The 27115-nt window shown below is 39.9% G+C and overlaps 1 protein-coding gene across 1 annotated transcript in view; it reads left to right on the top strand.

Annotated features, from left to right (window-relative positions):
- The window catches only part of MYO1D (myosin ID), a 237943-nt gene that overhangs the window by 140233 nt on the left and 70595 nt on the right, over positions 1-27115 (top strand). The window contains exon 21 of the mRNA XM_046675411.1: positions 7336-7490. Within this exon, the coding sequence (XP_046531367.1) occupies positions 7336-7490 (155 nt within the window). The remainder of the gene's footprint in view (positions 1-7335; positions 7491-27115) is intronic.

Below are 27115 nucleotides of genomic sequence, written 5' to 3'. Positions count from 1 at the left end.
TGTACCCAGTAACATTTAAAAGTGTCTTTCTGACAGCATAAAAATTTTTTCCCTAGTTATGAATTGATTTTGATTATTTTATCTTTGTTGAGTCAATTTTAGTAATTCATATTTTCCTATAAAATCATGCATTTCACAAACTTAATTTATTAATATGAAATCACAAATGTTATTCTCTTATAATTTCTAAAGGCAGCACACCTTTCCTTAAATCCCTTTCTCATTCCTAATGTTAGATATTTGTGTTTTTGCCTTGTTTTTTCTTGACTAGACCCTGCCAAGGGCACTTGGTTCTTTTATTGATCTTTTCAAAGAACCAATGCTTAGATTTGTCATGTATGTTGTTTTTCTCATTCATCAACTTCTGCTTTTATCTTAACTAATTTTTATTTTGATAGATTTATTTTGTTCTTTCTCTAGCGTTTTGATATATAATTTACTTCCCTTCTTTCTTATTTAATAATTTTTCTTTTGAAGTAGCTTTGGCTGCATCCATGAATTTTGATCTGTAAAATTCTTTCTCATTAACTTTATTATCTGTAATTGCAACTGCAATCTCTTTAATCCAGGAGTTGCCTAAAGAGATGCTTTTTTAAAAAAAAAAATCTCAATAATAAGGTTTTTTTGTTGTTGTTAACCTTTTTATAATTTCCTAGTGTTATTGCACTGAGATTATAGAACATGACCGGTGTGTTTCCTGCTTTGTAATTGAAGAGAGAGGTGTTACTTTGTAGCCTAATACACAGTAAATATGTGTAAATGTTTCAGGGACCATAATAAATGTATGTAAAAGTTCCATTTAATTGCTAATCAAATCTGTTGATTATTTAGCCTCTTTCTACTCTTATTTGCTTTTTGTCTGCTTGAACTGCCAAAGACTGGGTCACCCCCTAAAATCACGAGTCAGTCCATTTCTTCTTGTGTTAGAACAGATTTTGCTTTATATGTTTCGGTGCCATGTTATTCAGTGCATGAAGAGTGGTGGTCTTCATTTTTTAAGTTATGTTTTTTGTCAATAGAAAACAAAAGAAAGTTTTATGTTTTTTGGTTTGGATTTTGCTTTATCTGTTATTACTATTCCCATCCCTGCTTTCCTTCTGGTATATCTTTGTCCATCCTTTCATTTTTTTATCTTTGTGTCTGTTTTAGATGCATCTTTTATAAACAGAGTATAGTTAAATTTTGTTTTTGACCTAACCTGTGATCCTTCTTCATCCAATAAAGGAGTTGTTTACCATTCATATTTGTTATAGAAACTGACAGTATTTTTTTTTCTTAATTGTGTTATTTAAGTGTTTTCTGTTTTTAATGCTTCTGTTCTATTTCCTTCTTTTTTTCTAGTTGCCATGTTAGTCAAGTTTTATGTATTCTCTTTTTACTAATGATTAGAAAGTTATACATTCTTTTTAGTGCTAATAATGATTACTCTTAAATATTTAACTGATCTCTGTTAATCAATAACAAGAATAAAATGGATTTACCTTATTTCCTCCTGTGAATGATGACAAAATTAATATTTCTCCTCTTCCCACACCTTCCTAGATTTTCAGACGGAAGAAGCAACTTTTTTAAAAAGCTTGTAAACCTGGATGTTATTTTCCTGTGCAGATGACTTATTTTTTGTGCATAGATACTTGATTTTTTTTCCCTTGATTCTAAAAATTCAGAACTTTCTCTGGGCCACATTTCCATATGATTCTCTGTTAATTAAGTTGGGCTGGTACCTGTGACTCAAGTGCTTCTGACGTTAATGCATTTTCTTCTATTATTCTTTGATTTTCTGCAGTATCTATTCCGTGACTGCTTCCATTGTGTTTTTAATTTATCATGTTTATCTTTCAGAATTATTTCTTTTCCTAATGTTGGTCTGTTTTGTACTTATTTCATAAATGAAAATACAAATTAGAGATTTTCTTTTCTAGTTTGCTCTGCTTTCTTGCTCTTACTCCGTTGCAAAGCAGGACTCTTGCTCTGATTCCTCAGACCAGCCTTCTCCTTCTGAAGTGCCAGATCTTTGTATTTGTCCGGTTGTATTCCCTGTTTGGTCTTCCTTACTGGGGAGGGCCCGGGAGAACTGAGATCGGCTACAATCAGAGTGTGTGTCTGTCCTGTTCAGATCTTGAACACCAAAGAAGAGGAAGGTGTAGATTTATCATAGCATAGAGATCCCTCAGATTATGGGAAATAAGAAGACAACTGACGAGATGAAGGCGTGATAAGGAGTTTCACTTTTGTTCGGAGAAACTTATTTGTGTGTTGTGGCTGCCCAAAGATAACTGAGGCAGTGACCGCCTCCCTAACTGACATATTTCCACCCAGCCCCTTCCATCTGCATGGCACTGATGTAAAGGGTCTCAGATGGCTGCTGTCATAGATTCTCTTTGAGTGTAAAAACCCTCAAAGGCACAGGCATTTTGCTTATTTATCTTTTTATACCCCTGAGTTGCTACTATTTTTTATCCTTACCACAACCTTATAAGTTAGACAAGGCATCTAGAAAGGGAGACAGATGCCCTAAGAAATGAAATGATTCACTTAAAATCACATAGCTGAACTGGGATTAACACCCAGGTCATCCCTCACTCCACTGCTTTTCCCCACTTACCGTCCTTTCTCCCAGAACAAAAGGAGACATTCTGGGTGCTATTTGTCCTGCTTTGTGACAACAGAGGCTTCATCTTTCGCTATTTGTGAAGCAGAAGAAATTAGGAGCTGTTTTCTTTCTTTTCTTCTGGGACTCTGGGACGCCCATCAGCCTGAGCATACATAAAGCCTCCCAGACGGGGTGGAGTAGGGAAAGGCAGGAAGAGAAGGTGGGAAGGTAGCTGAGAATAGTCATAGGCTCCTTTTCTCTGGCCCAGGCAGCTTCTAGGAAGGGGCCCTCTGTCTGGATGGTTGCAGCATTCGCTACTGAATCTGTGTCTTTTCTCTGAGCCCCTGCAGCTAATGTGCCTGGGATATGCTGGCAGAGTTACTGCTGTTAGAATTCTCATTTTATTAGGCTTTAATCAAGCTCTCCTGTGAAATGCTACATCAATTCCATTTTAAATTTTACATATAAAGTGATGAAATGAGAGTGAAGCATTCACAGACATAAAATGTTTTTTTAAATGAAAATGATATTTTTAACTTAACCATATAAAAATCATCTGGATGGCATACATCTCAATGGCAGAAAGATTGATATATTCTCTTACCAGTGGCCTCAGAAAGCCCACGATCTACAGAGGTTTGTGAAATGATTTCCAATTCCTTGAATATTTTCACTTCTTTCCATTAGCACCAACCCTGGCATTCTTTAAAATCAACCTAAGAGCTCACCTCCTATGAAAATTTATTCACTTGACGTTTAGGGCTACTTATTTATGTAGCTTATGTTCATTTGTACACGATATTTGAAAAAGCTTACTGTGATAAAGAACATGGGTCTGGGTCAGTCTGCAGGCCTGAGTTCCTGTCCCAAGGTCTGCAGATCAGCTAAGCTCTTTGAGCCTCAATTTCCTTATCTGTAAAATGTGGGCATGGAACTAAATGGCCTTCCAAATGTATGAACTGTTAAAGTGTTCTTCACTTGTTTGATATTTGTCTCTTCCACTGATCCAACTGGATTAGGAATCCCCCTAGAACAAGATTGTACCTTCAGCATCTTTGGTACTTCCATCCCCACCACAGGCTGCTGGCACTCTGCTTTGCCCCCGGTGGATACCCCATCGATGTTGATCGCCAGACTGACAGCACCTGTGGTGGCCAGGAGGTGGCACTTTGGTATTTTCTGCAATAGAAGAACAAACCAGACAATGAGAAATCACTCGGCCTTCTCCTTTACTGACCAAAGTAGAATATCTAGGGATCGAAACAACCAAGGAGCTGTATTTTTTAAATTTACATCTAATAAATAAAACTGGCTTTTGGTGGTGGTGATGGTATACAGGTCTATGGGTCTTAACACATGAATAGATTTGCATAACCACCACCACAATCAGGATACTGAGTCATCCCTCCCCCAAAAATCTCCCTTGTATCAAGCTCCCTCTGACCCCAAGCCCTGACAACCACTGTTGTCCATCCTTAAAGTTCTATCTTCTAGGGAATATCACATGAACAGATCATAGAGTATGTAACCTTTTGAGGCTGACTGCTTTCACTCAGCATAATGCCTTCAAAGTGTATCTATGTTGTTGCATATCCATGATTTGTATCATCAGTTCATTCCTTTTTATTGCTGAATAGCATTCCATTGCATTAGATGTATTACAGCTTCTTTATCCATTCACCTGTTGATGGATATTCCACTTGTTTCCAGTTTTTGGTGATTATGAATAGAGCTGCTGTAAGCATTCCTGTATAAGTTTTTGTGTGAACGTAAGTTTTTATTTCTCTAGGATAAATGCGTAAGACTGAGATTTCTAGGTCACGTGGTAATTCAGTGCCTGACTTTTGGAGCAACTGCCAAACTGTTTTCCCAGTGTTTGTACCATTTTACATGCCCACTAACAATGTATGAGAATTCCAGTTGTTCTGCATCTTCATCAGCATTTGGTGTTGTCACTTTTTTGTTGTTGCTGTTGTTTGTTTTGTTTTTATTTGGCCATTCTGATAGGTTTGTGGTAGTGTCTCATTATGATTTTGATTTGCATTTCCCAATGGCTCGTGATGTTGAGTGTCTTTTCACTTGCTTATTTGCCACCTATATGTCTTCTTTGGTGAAGTGATTTCAAACCTTTTGCCCATTTTTACATTGAGTCCTTTGCTTTCTTGTTGTTTAGTCTTGAGTTCTTTATATATTCTGGACACAAGTCCTTTATCAGATATGTCTTTGCAAATACTTTCTCCCAGTCTGTGGCTAGTCTTTTCATTTTCCGACCAGTGTCTTTCTCAGAGAAAAGTTTTAAGTTTGATGAAGTTCAGTTTAACAATTTTTTTCTTTTATGGGTTATGCTTTTGGTGTCCTTTGTGTGAAATCTTTGCCCAATCCAAGGCCATAGAGATTTTCTCCTATGTTTTCTTCTAGAAGTTTTATAGTTTTACATTTTACATTTAGAACTATGATCCATTTTGAATTCATTTTTCATAAGATGTGAGATTTAGGTCAACATTTATTTCTTTTGGCATGTCGGTGTCCAAGTTATCCGAATGTTCAAATTATCCTTTCTCCATTGAATTGCCTTTGCACCTTTGTGAAAAATCACTTGGCCACATTTGTGTGGGTCCATTTCTGATTCTCCATTCACTGACCTATGTTTTTATCCCTTTGACAATTCCTTTGACAATTACATTGTCCTGATTACTGTAGCTTTATAATAAGTAAGTAAATCGGCTACTGTGAGTCTTCCAACTTGACATTTTCTTCTTTTTCCAATTGTTTTGACTATTCTACTTCCGTTGCCTGTCCAAACACATTTTAGAGTCAGCTTGTTGATATCTACAAAAAATCCTTCTGGGATTTTCGTTGGGACTGCATTAAATCTATAGATCAATTTGGGGGAAATTGGCATGCTAACAATATTGAGTTTTCTAATCCATGAACACAATATTTCTCTCTGTTTATTTAGATTTTTCTTTTACACATTTCATCAACATTTTAATTTTATTTCTTTCATCAGCGTTTTGTAGTTTTCAGCAATTTCCTAGACACATTTTGTTCGATTTATATCTAAGTATCTTTGTTTTGGGAGTTTTTGTGGAGGGTCATGTTTTTATGTTTGTTTCCAATTGTTCATTGCTAGTATATAGAAATATCTTTGTATGTTGGCCTGGTATCTGGTGACCTCGCTAAAACCACTTTGGTTCTGGGAGCTATTTTGTAGATTCCTTGGGATTCTCTATGTAGACAATCATGTAATCTGAATATAGAGACATTTGTTTCTTCCCTTGCAATCTGTATGCCTTTTAAATTTCTTTAAACCTGCCTTATTGCACTGGCTAGGGCTTCTAGTACATTGTTGCACAGCAGCAGTGCCTGTGGAAATGCCTGCATTGGTCCTGCTCTTTGGGGAGACATTCAGTCTTTCACCACTAAGTATGTTGTTAGCTGTGGCATTTTTGTAGATGTCGTTTATCCAGTTGAGTTCTCTTGTAAATCCTGGCTTGCTGAGAGATTTTTATCATGAATGGATGTTGAATTTTGTCAAGTGCTTTTTCTAAATCAATTAACATGATCATGTAGCTTTCTTTTTGTCTGCTGCTATGATGCATTACATTGATTGATTTTTGAGTCTAAACTGGCTTTGCATTTCTTAGACTAAACTCTCTTCTGTCATGGTGTATTATTGTTTTTATATGTTGTTGGATTCAATTTGCTAATATTTTCTTGGCCATTCTTACATCCACGTTCATGAAGGACATTGGATATTGGTTTGTAGTTTTCTTTTCTTGTACTGCCTTTGTCTGTTTTTGGTATCAGGATAAGCTGGCTTCACAAGATGAGTTATGAATTGGTCCCTTCTCTTCTATTTTTAAGAAAAGATATGGAGAATTGGTCTTCTTTCTTCTTTTAAATGTTTGATAGAATTCATCAGTGAGATCATCTGATCCTTTCCATTTGTGACAGGTTTTTAAGACAACTGTAATTTCTTTAATAGTTGTAACCCTATTCAGGTTATCTATTTCTTCATGGGTGAGTTTTGGTAGTTTGTGGCTTTCAAAGAATTATTTGGTTTTGTCTAAGTTGTTGAATTTATGTACATGGAGTTGTTGAAAATATTCTCTTATCCTTTTAATGCTATGTGGTCTGTAGTGATATATCCTCTTCCATTCCTGATATTAGTAATTAGGTAATTAGGTCTTCTTTCTTTTTTTTTGGTGGGGGGGTGGAAAGACTGACCCTGAGCTAACATCCATTGCCAATCCTCCTCTTTTTGCTTGAGGAAGATGGTCCCTGAGCTAACATCCATGCCAGTCTTCCTCTATTTTGTATGTGTGATGCCGCCACAGCATGGCTTGATGAGCAGTGTGTAGGTCCACACATGGGATCTGAACCTGCAAACCCCGGTCCGCTGAACCTGAGTACATGAACTTAACCACTACGCCACCGTGCTGGCCCCAGGTCTTCTCTCTTTTATTCTTTCAGACAGGAGGTTTGGCAATTTTATTGATCTTTTGGGGGGTGGGGGGGAAGGTCTTTATTTCATTGATTTTTCTTTATTGTTTTTCTGTTTTCAGTTTCATTAATTTTTGTTATTATTTCCTTCCATCTGCTTGTTTCATGAAACTTGATAAAAATTAAAGTCATCAGGGTTACTAAGCAAAAATGTATTATTAAATTACAAAATGCATTTTTAAATTTATTCTTTTGAGAACCATCCTTATAGTTTTCCATGCTTTGTCTTTTTGCAGTTGACTGGTCTGAGTGTCTCCAATGGAAAGGACCAACTTGTAGTGTTCCATACAAAAGACAACAAGGACCTCATTGTCTGCCTCTTCAGCAGACAGCCGACCCACGAGAGTCGAATCGGAGAACTTGTTGGAGTCCTAGTGAATCATTTCAAGAGGTAAAGTTTGATTTTTATAACCAACAACTTTTAAACTTGTGAAATCTTTAATCATAATTCTCACTGAATTTCTTTTGTGCCAAATTTATATATTGAGTTATTTTCCTTCATAAGGACAACTTATGTCATCTGTTTCACAGAAGGCAAAATTAGCATCCAGGCTTGGTTTCCAGATTAGGAAAGATCCTCTACTTTTCCAGCCTCCAGCTGAACCAACAGTGAGAGATTTCCCTAATGGTGATTTCTTCACTGCAATCCAAATGTAATTAAATCCAAAAGATAGAAAAATTACTCTATATTCTTGTTATCGCAGCTTCTCATTTACCCCAAATATAATCAGTGAGTGTGTCTGCCATGAATATAAACAAGTTAGAAGGCAGTTTTTGGATGACATGTAGGTCCATGAAGACTAAAGGAGTTCCTGCGAGTGGCCTCTGGAAGACCTCTGGAAAAACATGGAGATGTGATGGAACATGGCATATTCTGAGAACTTCATAGTAAACCGAGGTGATGCCTGGGGTGTTTACGTACTTGTGTGTGTTGGGAACAATGATGTGAGAAATACAAGCAGGGAGCAGATCCTGAGGGAGATGGGGACCAGTGCATGAATAATTTTAAGCAGGGGAGTGATTTCGTCTGGTTATTTTGGGAGTTGTTTTAGAGATGGGGTTTTTCTTCCCATAGGAGGTCGTGGAGTAGTTGGGGTAGGGTGCTTCTCCACTCGACAGTCACGTGTTCTTCCCACTGTGGCCCGCTCTCCGCCTCCCCGCCCCCTGAAGCCGAGTGAAGAGTGCTCTTCTAAACCTAGTGTCTGAGAAATGAGCCCAGTCCAGTTCCTTTTCTTCCTAAAAGACATTTCCCAAGTTGCCAGAAGTCGTTGAGCATTCCTTATTAGTATTGTTTTCTTAAGTTTAGACATGGCTTTTCTTCTCTGAACAAAGGCGTGTTTAGAATCAGATGTCTGTATGTCTAATCCTGCTGTGTTCGCTTTTGCTGATAAATGTGTGGGGTGTAATTTTAGAAGTGGGCTGCACAGACCACTTATTTTATGTTATTAAACCATGTATTCTATATATATGTATATTTGTGTGTGTGTGTGTGTGTGTGTGAGAGGAAGATTCGCCCTGAGCTAACATCTGTGCCAGTCTTCCTCTCTTTTGTATGTGGGATGCCTCCACAGCATGGCTGATGAGTGGAGTAGGTCTGCACCCCAGATCCGAACCTGCAAACCTGGGCCGCCAAAGCAGAGCACTCGGAACTTTAACCACTCAGCCACAGGGCCAGCCCAAACCATGTATTCTAGATCAAAATAGATCATTAAATATCTTATATAGTTAAGTGCTATAAATAAGGTAATATTTAATAGTCCTGTGGTGGAAACATATGAGAATCTAACTATGGAATTACAAAAAAATAACAATAAACATAAAAGGCTTTGAAAAATTCCCTTCCATTTGCCATAGTTATAAAGCTAAGAGAAATACTGAAGAATTTAAAATGGAAGGGAAAGACAGAAAAGTCATCTTTACCATAAAGTCTATAACTTAAATGGGCAGGCTTCTTTTTCTCCTAATATTTAGTTATGGCAAAGTATGAACAATTAAAGGGATTTTAATTTGGATGCCTGTACTAATGAATAGTTTTCACCTGGGAAATTGAAGTATTTTTTTCTCTATCTGAGTCCTTGTTTAGCAAATTCCAATCCCTGTTAAATGTCTCTACAAGTGGCAGAAAATATGAATCGGGTCCTAGAATCCATTCAGTTGCTTTCTTTCCCTAGCATATGCATTCTGAGCTATGTTTCTAGTTGCATTCCTTCCTATCTTTAATATATGTAAGAATTTTAAATGTCTTTAAAATTTATAAATGCAAAGAAGAGAAGATTATCAAGATGCTAGATTTTTTTTTTTTTTTTTTTTTTTTTTTTTTTGGTGAGCAAGATTGGCCTTGAGCTAGCATCCATTGCCAATCTTCCTCTTTTTGCTTAGGAAGATTAGCCCTGAGCTAACATCTGTGCCCATCTTCCTCTGTTTTGTATATGGGATACCACCACAGCATGACTGATGAGCAGTGCCTAGGTCTGCGCCAGGGTTCCAAACCTGTGAACCCCAGGCCACTGAAGGAGAGCATGTAAACTTAACCACTGCACCACTAGGCTGGCCCCCAGATGCCAGGTGTTTTATGGTTTATTCTTGATGTTCTTATCCTATGAATTAAGAGGTCAAGTACAAATAAGAGAGAAAATCACTCCTTCCTGCCCCCGAAAGTGGAGGCTTGGAATTTTGATTAGAATTATAGTCATCAACTTGCTCTTGACTTCTTAAGGAAAGGTTAATTTTATTTTTTTCCAGCTATTTTCCTTTATTGTCAAGTACCATGTCATTGGTGTGACTTTGAAGAGCATATTATGTTTACAAGCATAATGGCGTGGCACATAATCTCATTTGTCCCTGGGTTAGTTATGGAAGTCCGAAGGGGAGGGGCACTTACGTCCAGAGCAGTTCATTGTCTTCCGGGTAATCTCCTAAAGCGCATTCTGAGACATTCTCTAGTGAGAAGTTGAGAGCAAAGGGCTCAAAATAACAAAACATACCGTTGATAGACTAGATTTGAACAGGAGTCATTGTCTTAAAAAAGATTATAAAGAGAGAAGATTAGGACTTAAAGTCTTTGAGCAAAATTCCAGCCAAGTTTCAGAGAGAAGAGAGGAAGTAAAAAGTTTGAAAAAAGAGTATCTCATGTTATTAGGCCAGCACAACACTGTACCCAAAACAAATAAAGTTAGCACAAGAAAATTGTAGTCCAATCCTACTTTAGTACAGAGAATTTTTTTGAAATCCTAAGGAAAATGCCGAAAAATTGGTCCAAGAGTGTTTCAAAAGAGTAATGCATCATGACCCATGAGGCTGTACCCTAAGGATACAAGGATGGCTGTCCATTAGAAAGATCTGTTAATCTATTCATGTGATAGTCCTTAATAGAAGACAAAAATACTGTTTGGTAAAATTTAATACGCATTCCTAATAAAGTGAGTAAGTCTTCAGTAGACAAGGAGTAGGAACGAAAGCAAACCTGCAGCTGCCGATCAAAGTTGAGCAGAAATGGTTACAGGGTTACCCCCCAGGGGGCCTGTGGCCTAAAGAAGCTTCTTCTAAGTCATGCTGACCCCAGTGTATGGTGGGTGGGGAGAAAGGACAGACAACAGCTGAGGGCAGAAGTGGCCTCAGGCAGAGGACGCTGAAGTTTGGAGAAAGGATGACATGAGGTCACAGCCTGAATCGAAACCCCGGATAGTAACCCCACCTCTTCAAGGGCTACACTTCAGCAAATAGCTGCCCCTACTCAAAGCAAGTAATAAACCAGACAGAAAACAGCAAGAGAACTGTGCATAGGCGATATGAAAATAAGGAGCAAAGAAAATAAGGAAAGGCAGATGAAGGAAAAAGAAAAATATGGCAGCAGACTTTACATTTAAAAAAAAAAGCACAGACGAATCAGAACAGACACCATCCAGAACACCTGACAGAACCACACCAGGGAGTCCTGGTTCTACTCCACAGGTCAGAAATTACCCCCAGGGAGGAAAGGAGGGGCCCCAAAGTCAAATATGTTTAGGTTATGCTAATAAAGTTAAACAGGTTTCTTTATTGCATTACTTGCCTTTGTTCACTTTAAATACCCAATAGAAAAGTTGTCAGGATATGTGTATTATTCATATATATATATATACGTGCATATGTATACATAGACATATACACTCATACGTGATTATGTATATTCTAGACTAGTGCTGGGAAGAGATGCAGGAAATGGATAACAGTGTTTGTCTCTGGAGAGGGAGAGGGTAGATGGGGTACTGAGAGAAAGACGCAGGAGGGAGATTTATTTATTTTTCACTGTAAACCTTTGTAATAAATATTGTTACTTACCTAAAATTTTTTTCATTTTAGTAATAAGCAAACGGCAGCTATTTTTTAGGCATATTATACATGGTTCTGAATTCATAGTTATTTTCTTTTCCTGTTTAGAAAAGCAGAAAAGAACAAAAGAGCTTTCTAAGTGAATGATCTGTCTCATGGCATTGGAATATTTACCTTAAAATAAACCAAATAAAACCCCTTGGGATGTCATTGTTCTCTGTGGTCCGTTGCATATGTCACACAAACCCAAGTGAGGTTTCCTTTTCTGTGGTTTTGTTCCAGTGGTTTGCCAGTCCAGTGTGCTTTGCAGAGGTTGTGAAAATGGCTGACTTGCCTTCTGGCGTGTAGCTCCTCAGCAGCGACTACCTGCTGGCGGTGAGCGTTTCTGCCCACTAGTAAACAGATGGTCTCACGTTGGCTGCCCTCACTACGGAGTCACCAGAAACTCTGTGATATTAAGCTGTCAAAGGACCCATCTGCCCTAAGCAGCTGTCCAGGCATTTGCCTGTCTGGATGCTGGAAACTTCAGTATAACCCCAATCTCGGGCATAGGAACTTCTTATTTTTCCTGCTCTGTTTCTGTGGACGAAAGCCAGAAGTCAATGCCATCTGCTGCTTGTTCTTCCTAAGCGTTATCTGCAATATCCGCTTAATGAAAGGAGCACTGTTACTGGATTTAACTGGACATTTGACCTGCTTCTCTGTTGTAGTTGCTTGTGTTCTTTCTGAGTCACACTTATAACCACGGGTAGACAAAGACTGGTAAGCCGGGCCAGTGGTTGCAGCCGGACAGCACAGGCAAGGGGCCGGGGGAGAGGAGGCCTTCTGACCAGAGGTGGAGGGAGCAGCGGAGTGAGGCCACCTCTCAAAGGCCTGTCCAGCTGGCCCTCCGCGTCCAGCACCCCCACTGCTCACCACCTTCCTGCCCTGCCACGCACGGCTGCTGCTCCACTCTCCCTGACTCCAGATACACGTTTTCATGTCCCTCAGTCTGTGTTCCCAAACAGCTTCCCTTGAATGCCTGGCTGCTAATCATAGTAGGTTAGGTTCCAGCTAAAAATATATAAGTAAAATAAAGATAGTTGAAAATAAAATAGATAGCCAACCGTAGAGGGCTGGTCAGTTAAATTATGGTCTGTCTCCTTGGTGGAGTACTTGGGCCATTTAAAATTATAATTTTGGAGGCATCTGATTTATGGTGACAGAACAGTGAGTGACCACAGTGCACCCTCCTCTGCCTCCCAACAGAACTATACATGAAAACACAGACAGAGATGCCAACTTTCCATAGAGCTGGAAACTAGAAATGTTGCTCAACCAGAGGCCACTGAGAGGGACGTCTGTCACCTCTGCTCAGGTGTCACCTCCTCAGGCTCTCCTGACCATCCTATGGAGAAGAGCAGTTCACCCACCCCAGCACTCCTGCCCCCCTGCCCTGCTTGGCTTTTCACCGTGGTGCTCATCTCCATCTGACACTGGATCTTTACCTCCTTATTTCTTTATTGTATATGCTCCAACTAGAATCTAAGGCCCATGTTAGCAGGGACTTATTTCTGTTGTTCAGTGCAGTTCCCCTAGTGTTCAGAACAGAGCCTGGCACTCGGAAGGCTCCCACTAGATAACTGTTGAGCACCGAGGCCAGCTGCTGGGGCCAGCTGGCCGCAGGATGCTTCTAGCCCTTCCCCACGGATATGTTTGTCTTGCCCACCGGAAGATAGAGACTTAGTCCTCCTTCTGTATGAGAGAAAGGAAGAACTCTTTACAGTTTCCTCCCTTTATGAATACCACTTTTCTTGTACTGATTCCAGGATTACTGCTCTACGCAATGTAAGACATCTAGGACAGAAGTGAATAGGTGTTTCAAGATATTAAATCAGCAACAAAAAGAGCTGTGGGCTGGAAGAGCCATGGGTACATTGTACACTGGGGGGGATGCAGCTTTTCATTTACTTTTTTTTAACAACTAAAGAACTGGAAATAACTTCAGACTCTCCTTGTCAGTAAGCTGACAAGGAAGCAAGATGTAGGAATTCCTGCTCAGATCAGCAGCTTCAAATAAGTAAAAGACTTCAAAAGCACAACTAGAGGCTGTGCACATAAGCCAGCTCTTAGCTTAAAAGCTGAGAAATGGATGCTGACTACAGCTACAGGTGGACTGTAAGAAGGAACCCAGGAGAATGCATATGCCCCTTTTGTGTGAGCACCAGGATGGAATAGATGTCTCCTTAGGTATGAGGCCTACAAAGAAAGACAGTAGCAGGGCCCAGCCCCGTGGCCTAGTGGTTAAGTTCAGCATGCTCTGCTTTGGCAGCCCAGGTTCAGTTCCTGGGCATGGATCTACACTACCCATCAGTGGCCATGCTGTGGCAGCAACCCACATACCAAATAGAGGAAGATTGGCACAGATGTTAGCTCAGGGCAAATCTTCCTCAGCAAAAAATAAAAGAAAGAAAGACAATAGCAGTGAGGAAGACACAGACTATAGACTTAAAAATAGAAGAAAAGCATATTTCCAAAAAGGATTATAACAGAAAATTCCCATTATAGAAAGTATCTGTATTCTGAATAAAACTCAGGAAAGCATAGATTCTACATAAACAGACCAAAAATTACATGACAGACTGAGATGAAGAAGGGGCTGGCTAATAAAGAGAAATGTTCAGTTATTTGAATGAAGTAAGAAAAGATATTAAAGAATTTAAATCACCGTTAAATGTGGGAATGACACCGCTGGTATTGCAGAACATAGACCTGATGTGAAAGAGAAGTGTAAGAAGGTCTCTTGGCGCACAGAGGAAGAGGGCAACGACAAAGAAGTTAGCAGATATAGAGGACAGAGAACAAAATGTTTACATTCAAATAATAGATGTACTTGAAAAAGAGAAACAGCAAAAGTAAGACTGTGTTCCATTGATTCTAAGAAGTACATTTTTAAAAATTTTAACCTCTCTGAAATTGGGATGTAGTTTATAATAGATGGATTATTACAGGGAAAATGGGCAACATCTTATCTTCTCAGCAATACATAGAATAAGGGTACATCATACAGAGAAGGCATCTTATATTCAATAAAATGTGGTGGTTTAAAACATACTAGAAGAAAATCTTCCTTTGTTGAAAACACTTTCTCTGAAGATCTAAAGTACCTGATTTGTTTACCATAGTGACCTCTTTTATTTATTTTTTATTTTATTTTATTTAAAAATTTTATTTTTCCTTTTTCTCCCAAAGCCCCCCGGTACATAGTTGTGTATTTTTAGTTGTGGGTCCTTCTAGTTGTGGCATGTGGGATGCCGCCTCAGCATGGCTTGATGAGCGGTGCCATGTCTGCACCCAGGATTCAAACTGGCGAAACCCTGAGCCGCCAAAGTGGAGCACACAAACTTAACCACTTGGCCACGGGGCCAGCCCCGACCTTTTCTAATTTCAAAGGATAGCAAAATATATATAAAAAGTATTTGATTATACAGACTAGGGAGTGGTTTGAGATTCCCCTACAAAGGAACAAAAGTTAGGCTTGCCTCAGTCTCTCTTCTGTAGGAGAATCCAGTGGGGCAACAGCTTTAGTCTGTTGAGGGGAAAGGTTAGGGCCCAAGAATTATATGCCCAATCAAGTTGTCACTTGTGTTTAACAGACAAACAAGCCCCAGAAATTATGCTACTAGGGTTTTTTGAAAGAGGAAAAGCAATGGTCCAGGAGTCCAGTCTGTCACAGTCTCCATCTTTCGTCTCCAGTTCTCTTTGCTTCCATCTTCGTTCTCCCACAGTGGCTTCTCCTACATGGCTGGAATCTGCGAATCACTCCCCGGATCTCCTTTTCCAGCTTTACCGCCAGTGAGGAATTCAGGGTCATGTTCTCTGGGCTGCTGTCCCAAAACCCCAGGGAAGTGTTCCCACTAACTCAATAACTATGGACAGAGTAGTGAGATTGTCATCACGTGGATAAGTTGCCTTCCCCCAATGGCAGTCACTTGAGCCAGAGAAGTGGGTCTTCCCAGAATATGGAAGTCTCCAGTAAGACCAGGGGAGGAACATTTTTTGGAAGAGGGCATGCAGAGCTGGGTGGGAGTATTTGGAAGTGAGGTGTATGAGGCCAACATTTCCCAAAAGAAGCGGAAAGAGGTGCTGGGCAGGAAAAGCAAATGGTATAGACAGCATTGTTATTAATTTTGAAAACATAGAAACTGTATGAAAGTCCATGAAAATAAACGTAGTTAAATCTATTATTGTGTTTTCATGCAGTGAAATAGCAGGTAGCCATGAAAGAACAATCATTATCTTTCTCTAGCAGGGTTCCTTAAAGTGTAGGTTGCATCTGCATTGGAATCACCTGAGGGTGCTTGTTCAAAAGGCACATCCCTGGGCCCCAACCCCAGCCTTCTAAATCATAATCTCCAGGAATCTACACGTTGGTAAGCTACCAAAGTGAGCTCCACTCATTTCATCAACTCACAGAGAGAATGACTAGGATGAGTGCATGGTCTTTTCATCTGGCCATCGTGCTGAAGCCACTGTAATCAAAGTAACTTTTAAAAAAAATCAAACCACTAAAGCTTCATGTTTTTAAAATTATCATCACTGAGTAAGATACAAAATAAGCCTCCCTTCCTGCCCCAGTGAAGAAAGGTAGGGATGAGGCATGGGCTGAGGTTCAGAGAAAAGGGTAAGGAGGTGTGGAGATTAGACATGAGTTGAGCATTGGCAGATAATCACACAGGACCAGGCTTCTGTTTGCCACCTCTACTTGTCCCAGAAAGAGCCACCACTCATTCTAAGCAATGGTTTTTAATTACCCTAAGAAGTTTGCAGTTTGGACCTACCTGCCATTTCCAGATAGGAACCCCACCTGCAAATAGCAGGCTTCCACAGAATACACTTTATATATCCTCACCCATTTATATATCCTCACACCCATCTGCTGTACACAAAAGAACACAGAGAGGAATCTTAAAAGCCTTTCAGTGTGACTAAGCCAGGGCCGAAATCAAACAGCATTAAGGTGTAACAGCTGCTGTAGACTGAGCCATCTATTGACTTTCCATTTCTCTCCCTCTGTGCTGTGCCCATCTGCCTTGAGAAGCGGCTGCCCTTGGACAAAGCTCCCTTAGAGAGCACGCAGGGACACACAGTGTCATCCTCAGCTTCACCTGCTCTTATGGTGGAGATTTTCTGGGGATTTTGGGGCAGATCAAAGATACCTATTTGCTTTATGACATAGCCATCATTGCCTTTCATGTTGAAAGAGTAAATCCAAAAGTAGTGGAAAACCGATCATCTTTTCAGCTTCTCTGCAGGGAGATACTGTACATTTAAAGTACTCAGAGTACTTTTTTAAAGGCCCATAGCACTAAACATTCCAATATCTGCTGAAATGGAGATCTTCTAGTGAGGTATTCCTGCATTCCCCAAATGATCAGTGAATACCACCCTGGTTTGTGCTGTCTGTTGGGATTTTCTCCTAAATTGTCAGATATAACTCTTTAACTTACTAGGATTTTTAAAAGCATTCTTGATGTGTTTATTTCAAGTCTGATCGGCTGTATAGGAATCAGGGTATTATGTAAGCATAATATGCTTAACCAAGTGTTTTGTCTTCATACCATCATTGAGCCTGTGTTCACTGAGCCCCCACTGCAGGTCTGGCTCTGGGTGGTGGGAGGGAAACAAAGAGGGGCCATTTGGTCCTTTCCCTCAAACAGCTCTTAATCCTGTGGGGAAGATGGCATGTCTGCCCTACTGCCTGATAGTGCTCTGATGGGTCCACAGGTAGAGGGCCCAGCCGTGGAGACATGGGATGAACTGATTCCCTTTGCCTCTGAGAGTCAGCAAAGCCCTGATGGGGCAGGTGGTCATCCAGCTGGGTCTCCAAGGATGGCTGGAGTTTTATCAGTTGGGAATGGGGCAAGATGTTCCCCAGCGAAGGGAAGCAGGTTATGCAGATGCGTGGTGGAGAGAAGTAGCTTAAGTAGGAGCTCCTAAAACCATGCTGATGAATTTGAAATTTATCATATAGGTTAGGGGAAGAAAATAAGTATAAAAATATGCAACTGCCCAATGAGACAAGGCCTAATGACACGTATCTTCCAGCCTAGAGATGCTCAAGAATATAAAATAATTGTCCACTTAAGGAAAATGGGAAGTTGAGAACACTAGTTGATATATAATGTCTGTGGCCCCCCACATGCCAAAAAAAATTAATTGAACGGAGAAAGAGCAAGGTAGACATTAGAAAGGCAGTGGCAACCCTTAGTACTAAAACTGGAAATCAGAAGTCCTCAGAAGGGTAAGAACTATGACAAAATTCCTTAACCCTCATAAGTTGTTTTGTTATTTTGGCTACCCAAAATATATAGTTATTAGCAGTAAAAATCCCTAATGAAAAGAACCTAGATTTTTACCTTCAGGAACAGTAAGATAGAGACAAATTAAAGAAACTTCACCCCATTCTACAGCCATTTTTAGGGAGAGGAGATTCCCAAGGGACAGAGCGAGTTGTGGCCATACTGAATGGGGAAGGAGGAGCTTGGGTGTGGGGATGTTTGTTGTTTGGTCTGTCCAGCAGCCCCTTCTTCTGGGACCTCCCTCTCCCCTGTCATGCATCTTCGTAGTTCCCACCAGAGGCGCCACATCCTTCCATCACCCTGCTTCCTGGAAGAGCTGAGCAGCGCTGGGGTGGCACCTGCCCCACGCTGCACCACCTTCCCTTCCTCAGGATTGTTGGGCTTCAGGCCAGAGAAGACCTGCAGGTCATTGCCTCTCCGGACACTTGGGAGCGGGGGTGACCACATTCCCAGAAGTCGAGAAAGCTGTTCTCAGCTGGGACAGCATACCTGACCTGCAGAGAAGCAGAGGCTTGAGGCGAAGCAGAATCTGATGCCTCCAGGCCCCATGTCTGCTTAACTCTGGGGCCACCTCCCTATGTTCTGCAGATTGTATGACCTTGTTCCATACTAAGATCTTGTGTGATCTGAAGCACACCAATTTGTCAGAAATCAATTCAGCAGTGTGTATGTGGTTGATGATATTGTAACATACCCTTGGAAACTGTTGAGAGAGTAAGTTTTTATGTGGTTTTTTGGTCACACTTTTGTGTTTTGTTTTGTTTTGTTTTGAGGAAGATTAGCTTTGAGCTAACTGCTGCCAATCCTTCTCTTTTTGCTGAGGAAGACTGGCCCTGAGCTAACATCTGTGCCCATCTTCCTCTACTTTATATGTGGGATGCCTACCACAGCATGGCTTCCCAGGCGGTGCCATGTCCACACCCAGGATCTGAACTGGCGAACCCGGGGCCGCTGAAGTGGAACGTGCGCACTTAACGGCTGCACCTCTGGGCCGGCCCCAGTTTTGTGGGTTTTTTGAGGAAGATTAGCTCTGAGCTAACATCTGTGCCCATCTTGTTTTTTTTTTTATGTGGACGCCTGCCACAGCGTGGCTTGATAAGCAGTGCGTATGTCCACACCCAGGATCCAAACCAGCGAACCCCAGGCTGCCAACACTGAACGCGCAAACATAACTGCTACGCCACTAGGCCAGCCACACAGTTTCTTTAAATGGATAAAAAAAATCAATTCACTGAAGGTCAATTTGCCAAATGGACAATTCACTAGATTTGCAAAAATTTGCAAAGTTACCAAAAACTGGTTTCAAGGAATATTCTTCTTGAGTGTGCTCCTCTTGATAGCGTTTTAAGGCATGTTCCGGTTGAGGAAAACCTAGGCTTTTGGATTGGCTTAGGTTTTTTTTAATGAATTTTAGCAGAAAAATAGACTGTACTCGATTTGTAAATATGTTGTTTGGAGTTTATTTAGAATGGTTAGAGACGGGTGTCCTTCTGTTAGATGCTTCCAAAGAACTAGCAGGCATGTGTCTTTTTTACCATCATTGCGCCCTTACGGGACTCCAAAGTCCATATAACCATTCCCAAAGAGCAGTGCCGGACATTGTGGTTTGACTGCCACAGACAGGCAGCCTGCATTTCGGGTCATCCAGACTCAGGCTTTTCCTGGAAACTGACACTACCCACTTTCCAAACCAGGTCTTAAAATACAAAGCAATTGTCAAAATCCACAGATTTTAGCATTTCCTATGGGAAATTTAGTTTATATGAAATTCTCAAATCCTCCTTCGGTTATTTTCCATTTGATATTTAGTATTCTTCCATGAAACTTGCCAAATGATTAATTCATCTAATTTACCAAACTTAGCAATTTACCAAAAGTCAGTTTATAAAGTTTAAAAACTTTGACTGTTTATGAAGTTTACAACAATTCAGTTAGTTGAGATAGCAATTAATAGCTTTTAAGAATTTCCACAAAGTTTTAATTGATCAGTTTTCATAACAACAGTTTAAGGAATGGTCTTTCTGTTTCTGACACCGTTGCTGCAGCTGGAAGTAGCTGGGACAGAAGAGGAGAGGAGGGCAGAGAGGAGAGCACTCGCCCAGTACATCTGAGCTGCCATTCCCACAGAGGGGAGGCCGAGGGGCAGAGAGAGGGAAAGACCAAGGGGCCACAAGGGACAGGCTGAAGGGTGAGGAGAGTCAGAAGGCCCTCAGAGGCCCTGCTCCTCCATCCAGTAAAAACTGGATAAACCAAAAACAGTTTTGTTAAATACGCAAATTTGGCAAATTGGTCGTTCAGCAGAATGATCCTTTGGCAAATTCACCATTTGGCAAATTCCTTTTCATCAATGAATTGTCCTAGTTCCTAAGTTCCCCTAGCTTAAGCTAGTAGGAATTGGGTTTCTGTCCTTGCATCCGGGAGAGCCCTAACCTAATGCACTGAAATCCTACAAAAGTCAACGGCTCTTTTTTTAAATCAATGACTAATCATTCTTTTTTTTAAAGATTGGCACCTGAGCTAACATCTGTTGCCAATCTTCTCTTTTTTCTTCTTCTTCTTCTTCTCCCAAAGCCCCCAGTACATAGTTGTATACTCTAGTTGTGGGTCCTCCTGGTTGTGGCATGTGGGACGCCGCCTCAGCTTGGCCTGACGAGCGGTGCCATGTCCGCGCCCAGGATCCGAACTGGTGAAACCCTGGGCCGGCAAAGTGGAGCGCGCAAACTTAACCACTCAGCCACAGGGCCAGCCCCAAAAATCAACAGTTTTTGATAGATTGGCACCTACTAATAAATAATTCAGCAACTGTTGTTGGATCTCGGTAAAATTTATAATTGATACTTCATTGCCAACATTTAGGATTTCTCCTAAGATACATTGAACCTGCATCTAAAGTCTTACTGGAGTCTCTCTAGCAGATTCAGGTGTCTCAATTTTGTAAATATTGGGTATTAAACTCCTCTGTAGGAATTGATAAATTGATATTGTGAGGTTGTATTTTATCCAATTTAACTTTGCTGATTTTGTATATGAGCTTTTAAAACAAATGCTTCAGAATCTGCCAGTTGTTGGTTGTAGTTTTTTCCTTGTCTCTGGGCATCAAAATTGAAGATATCGGTGATTTGGAATTTTTAATTGCTATATTAGTGTCTGTGTTGTCAAAGAGATATAATTCTGTTTTTTCTTCTCCATATAGAAACATATTCCTGTCTCTAAGTTTTAAATTCTTCTTCCCAGCATTATTTCAGTTTTTCCTCAAGTGAAATAAAAATCTAATACGTAGTTATGGGGCCGGCCCAGTGGCGCAGCGGTTAAGTGCGTACGTTCCACTTCGGTGGCTTGGGGTTCGCCGGTTTGGATCCTGGCTGCAGACATGGCACAACTTGGCAAGCCATGCTGAGGTAGGCGTCCCACATATACAGTAGAGGAAGATGGGCATGGATGTTAGTTCAGGGCCAGTCTTCCTCAGCAAAAAGAGGAGGATTGGCAGCAGATGTTAGCTCAAGTCTAATCTTCCTCAAAAAAAAAAAAAAATCTAATACACAGTTGAAATGAAAATAATAGATTATTGAGTCTGTTGGAAGAAAATGATTATCATTTTGGATTTTGTGATGACGAATGAGGCAAGTCTAAGGATAGTCAAACTCTAGATTTTAGCAAGCAGGTTTCAAAAAATACAGAAAATTTGAAGTGTTAATCCATGACTAAACCCTCTGAAATAAAATATGCTCAAGGAAAGGAACGTTCCCCTTACACATGAAATCTCTACAGTTTTATATGACAAATTGAGGGAGAAATGAAAGAAACCAGTGTGGCTGAATGTGGAGCAATCTGAGCTCAGATTTAAGAAAATCAGGAAAAAAGATAGAGGGAAGGTGGTAACGAAAAACAATGATAAAAAATGGCAGTTGCCTGTGATAATCTTGTCAAGAAGACTGAAGTCATAAACGAGCTGAGGCTTGAAGAAAATAATAACAAAAATGAGGGAGGAGCGCTGTGTGTTTGAACGAGGATGGGACAGACATCATTGTTCAGGGAAAATGGTACCATGTTAATAGAAGGTGTTTTTACCCATCAAGAAATAAGTCTTTGAAACTAAAAATAAGCATTAGGGAATGTAAAACCCAACTAGGGAAAAAAAGACAACTGGATGCTTTATCAGTTGGAACAGTGAACCTCCGGGTCAGGCGACTCACAGCCTGAGACACTGGAAGACATTTGGTACAAACCCCCGTCCATTCGCAGTAGTCTTTGAGCTGGCCGTGGAAAATGGAGAAGGTGCCAAAAAACTGAAGACCAGGTAAAGATTTTCCTAATTTTGCAAATGTGAACAAAGATCCAAAAATTACAACCCTTGTTGAACCTGACAAATTTTCAGCAAAATTCTAAAATAAACTGTCATACTTTATAAGTACTTAGTGGAAAAAAGCAACAAAAGTCAACATAAGTTCAGTGAGAAGAAATTGAGTAGAACTAACCTTTAAGTGATTTCCTTTAAACAGTGGCTCGGATAAAGACATACCAAATTTGCAAATAACACAAACTCAGGAAGGATAACTTATACTTCTAGATGACAGAATCAAGATTCAAAATATCTTTACAAGCTAGACTAATGAGAAGAAACCACAAAATGAAAAATGTAAAGTTCTGCCTTTGGGTTCAAAATGTCATTTGCACACCTGTGCCATAGGACAGCCTCTCAGGGTGCTTCTGTCCCCAAGATTCTAGTATCTGTCATTCCCTGGGATACAGATAAGAAACATATCAGGGGCCCGCCCGGTGGCGTAGTGGTTAAGTTCATACACTCAGGTTCAGTGGCCCAGGGTTCTCAGGTTCAGTTCCCCAGGCGCAGACCCAGCACTGCTCATCAAGCCACACTGTGGCAATGTCCCACATACAGAGCAGAGGAAGACAGGCACAGATGTTAGCTCAGTGACAATCTTCCTCAAGCAAAAAGAGGAAGATTGGCAACAGATGTTAGCTCAAAGCCAATCTTCTTCCCAAAGGAAGATTTGTGTTCTTGAATTCAAAGCCCATCCTCTAGCTAACAGCAGTTACTTCCTTTAGCTTCTCTTTGACAGCTGGAAAAATTGTTCCAAGCCTCCTTTTCTTCATATTTGAGACCAAAAGAAATAGCTGATATGACATTTTGGTTTTAAAAAAAAATGGCTTTTGCATTTTCTATTTTTTGTTGTTGGTCTTCTTTTTAATGTGTCAAAAACTATAGAATGTCAAATTTTCTATAGTTATCATTATTAATTTTATAACCAGAAAAAAATATTTTAAAGCTATGAGATTATTTTAGAACATCTTTTCTTCCAAAAACAAAGCAACTGGTAACCAGTAAATTCACATAAAATTTTCATAGTGGAAAAAAATCAGCTTGATCTGTGCATCCGTCCTTGGTAAGATAGAATTATTACTAAATGAAGCGGAGAGTTATGTCTTGGTCTTAGGGAGAAGGATACCAGGCCTACGGATATCATAGAAAAGGAAAAGAATCTGACTGAGGATATAAGGAAGAAAGAAATTTCGGTATAAAATGGAAAAGGAAAGCAGCCTTACTATATTAGATGACTCAGAGAACTCCTTCTCAGAAAAAAAAAATCAGGGAACAATTTGTTAAAGGATATTATATTGCTTGCTAACCAAGAGAAATGAAAAACACCCAAGCACAGCCTAGCTAAATTATGCCATTCAGAATTAGTAACTTCTGGTTTTCCACATCTGAGGCTTCTTTGGTGCATAGCAGTTCTTGGCCTTCTCTGTTTAGCAAATGCATTGAATTAACAGATCTAGTGGAAATGAGTATTTGACAGGAAACAGTGAGGCTTCTGGTCCTAATTCCCCTACCAGCTAGGTGGAAACCCTTGAGCAGATCAACCTTTTTTGTTCCATGGTTTATCTGTAAAATTAAAAGTCTGCACCAAATCTGTTTATTCATTTAAAAAAATGTATTTCTATTTCCATGATGAAAAGGTCCTGGAGATCTGTGTCACAACAGTATAAATATACTTAACACTATTGAACTGTATACTTGCAAACAGTTAAGATGGTAAAAATGAAAGTCAGTGTTGGTTAGCCAGCACCATAGAAACAAGGAAAAAAATGTGTATTTCTTGAGGCTCAATCACATATCAGACATCATCTTAGGTACAGGGTTACGAATACCAACCACCTGCCATCAAGAAGCTTGTGGTCTCTTGAGGGAGACAAACACATAACTCAATAAGCTTGTTGAAGTATAAAGAAAGTGGCTTAAAGCACAGAAGTCAGAGTATATCTTTAGATGGGAGTGAGAAATGGGAAAAATGTTCTGAGGAAACGTCATCAAAGAGAACTGCTATTTCTACTAGGCTTAAAAGGAGATCTTTAAGTTTAAAAAGTGGTGGACTTCCACTTCTAGCCAAAATGAAGTAATAGGATGAGATTTATCCTCCTACCTGATACAACGAAAAAACAGACAAATGTATGAAACAGTAATTTTCAAGACAGTGGATATCAGACAATGAAGGATGGTGATCCTTGAGAGACAGCAAACAAGGGAGGTGAAGCCTACAATTGCCCCAGCTTATTTCCATGCGAGAATATCTAGGCCATGGCACCATGGGAACCATAGTGGAGCCTGGGGGCTTGGGAGACCAAGGCCACTAAAGTTTGCAGGGCAGAGTAACAGAGGAGAGAGCTTCACAGACAGAGAACTCCAGAGATCTGCAAGGGTCCCTGTTAAGTATTCATCTGAATACTGATCAGCACATTTGTATAATCAAAGAATAATCAAAAAGATTAGAGGTAGCAGTGCCTGGCACTCAGGGAGTAGTGCCTATTCCCAGCAGCCAGACTGGAAAACCTCGTAATTCACAGGGCATTAAGTACAGTACACAGAAGGGTCTTGCTTCAGTTATGGGGAATAACTGGCCCTAGACTGAGCACTGTTCTGGCTGACTCTAACAAACTTAAAAGCAAGATGCAAAAGGATCAAATTATTTCCAAGTAACTTAACAGCAACCCAGAAAAAAACTCAAGAATATTTATAGGAATACAAAATTATCTGGCAGTCAAGTAGGGTAAATTCACAATGTCTGGCATTCAATCAAAAATTAGCAAGCCTGCAGAGAAGTAGGAAAATATAGCCCATTATGAGAAGAAAAATCAATCAAAATCAACCCAGAACTGCCACAGACGTTAGAAATAGCCAACAAGGACATCGAAATAGTTATTATTACTGTATTATAACAAGCTGTTAAAGATGTGGAAGATATCCAAAAAGACCCAAATTAAACTTGTGGAAGTGAAAAATACATCTGCCATGAAAATACACTGGAAGGGATCAACAGCATATTAGACATTGCAGAGTAAAAATTAGTGAGCTTGAAGACATAGAAACTATCCAAAATGAAGCACAGAAAGAAAAGAGAAATTTTGGGGAAAAGGTACAGGTATCAACAAACTGTGGGACAACTTCAAGAAGTCTAATATATGTGTAAATGAAGTCGCAACCAAAAGGGAAAGACAGAAAAAATATTTGAGGAAATAATGCTGAAAATTTTCCTAGTTTGATGGAAACTTTATAAATCCACAGATCCTGAAAGTCACACACAAAAAATCGTGAAGAAAACTACATCAAGGCATATCTCAATCAAATTGCTCAAAACCAGTGATAAAAATAAAATTTTAAAAGCAGCCAGAGGAAAAAGACACATTACATACAAAGGAATAAAGATCAGATTATAGCAGATTTCTCATCACTAACAATGAAAGTGAGAAAACAATGGAACAACATCTTTAAAGTTTGTTGTTCTTAGCGTCATCAAGTGGATTCTGACTCCTAGCAATACTGTGTACAGCAGAGTGGGACCCTGCCTCGTCTTTTTGCACCATCCTCTCACCTTCTGGCACTGTATCAGACAATGCTCCGCTGGTATTCATAGGGTCTTCATGGCCAGTTTTTCATAAGTGGATGGCCAGGTCCTTCTTCCTAGTCTGTCTTAGTCTGGAAGCTCCACTGAAACCTGTGCACCGTGGGCCACCCAGCTGGTATTTGAAATACTGGTGGCACAGCTTTCAGCATCACAGCAACACAGCAGCTGCCACAGTATGACAACTGATGGACAGGTGGTGTCGTTCCCTGACCAGGAAATGGACGCGGACCACAGTGGTGAGAGCACCAAATCTTAAGCACTAGACCACCAGGGCTAGCATCGTTAAAGTACCGAAGGAAAAAACTGTCAACCTACAATTCTATACAGGCAATAATAGCTTTCAAAACCAAGGAGAATTTAAAGACTTTTCAGACACACAAAAGCTGAGACAACTCATTGCCAGTAAATCACAGTTTTTACAAAAAATGTTAAAGGAAGTCCCTTCAGGCAGGATAAAAATTTACCTGATGGAAATACAGATCTCCATAAATGAATAAAGAGCATTAGAAAGAATAGCTACATTGGTAAGTGTATGATTCTTTCCTTGTTATTTCAATTTTTTTAAAAGATAATTTTCTGCTTAAAAAGTAACTAACAAAGTAATATGGGTCAATTCATGAAGAGGACATAACAAACCTAAATGTTTATGCCCCTAATAGGAGAGTTTCAAAATATCTAAAGCAAAAACTGATAGAACTACAAAGGAAAATAGACAAATCCACATTATAGTTGGAAATTTCAATACCCCTCTCTCTATAATTGGTAGAACAAGTCAACAGAAAATAAGGAAGCATATGGAAGACCTGAACAACACTGTCAGCTGAATTGACCTAGTTAACTTTTATAGGACATTCTACCTAACAACATCAGAATACACATTCTTTTCAAGTACATGCTTGCCAAGATAGACCATATTGTATGCCATGACACAAGTCACAATTAATATAAAGGATTCAAGGTCCCTGCTATAGTGAGATAAAATTATGAATCAGTAACAAAAGATCTCTGAAAAATCTCTAAATAAGTGGAAGCCAAACAACACACTTCAAAGTAACCCATGGGTCAAAGAGATAATTAAAAGGAAAGATAAAAGGTATTTTGAACTTGATGAAGATAAAAACACAACCTATCGGGCTGGCCCAGTGGCACAGTGATTAAGTGCACATGTTCCACTTTGGCAGCCCAGGGTTCGCCGGTGCAGATCCCAGGTGTGGACATGGCACCGCTTGACAAGCCATGCTGTGGTAGGCGTCCCACATATAAAGTAGAGGAAGATGGGCACGGATGTTAGCTCAGGGCGTCTTCCTCAGCAAAAAGAGGAGGATTGGCGGCAGATGTTGCCTCAGGGCTAATCTTCCTCAAAAAAAAAAAACACAACATATCAAAATTTGTGTAATGTTGCTAAAGCAATGCTTAAGTGAAAATTTATAGCACTAAATGCCTGG

Source organism: Equus quagga, chromosome 11, assembly GCF_021613505.1.
Source record: "Equus quagga isolate Etosha38 chromosome 11, UCLA_HA_Equagga_1.0, whole genome shotgun sequence".
NCBI classification, from domain to species: Eukaryota; Metazoa; Chordata; class Mammalia; order Perissodactyla; family Equidae; genus Equus; species Equus quagga.
The sequence above is the reverse complement of the archived record's forward strand: the minus strand, read 5'-3'. Positions and strand labels throughout refer to the sequence as shown.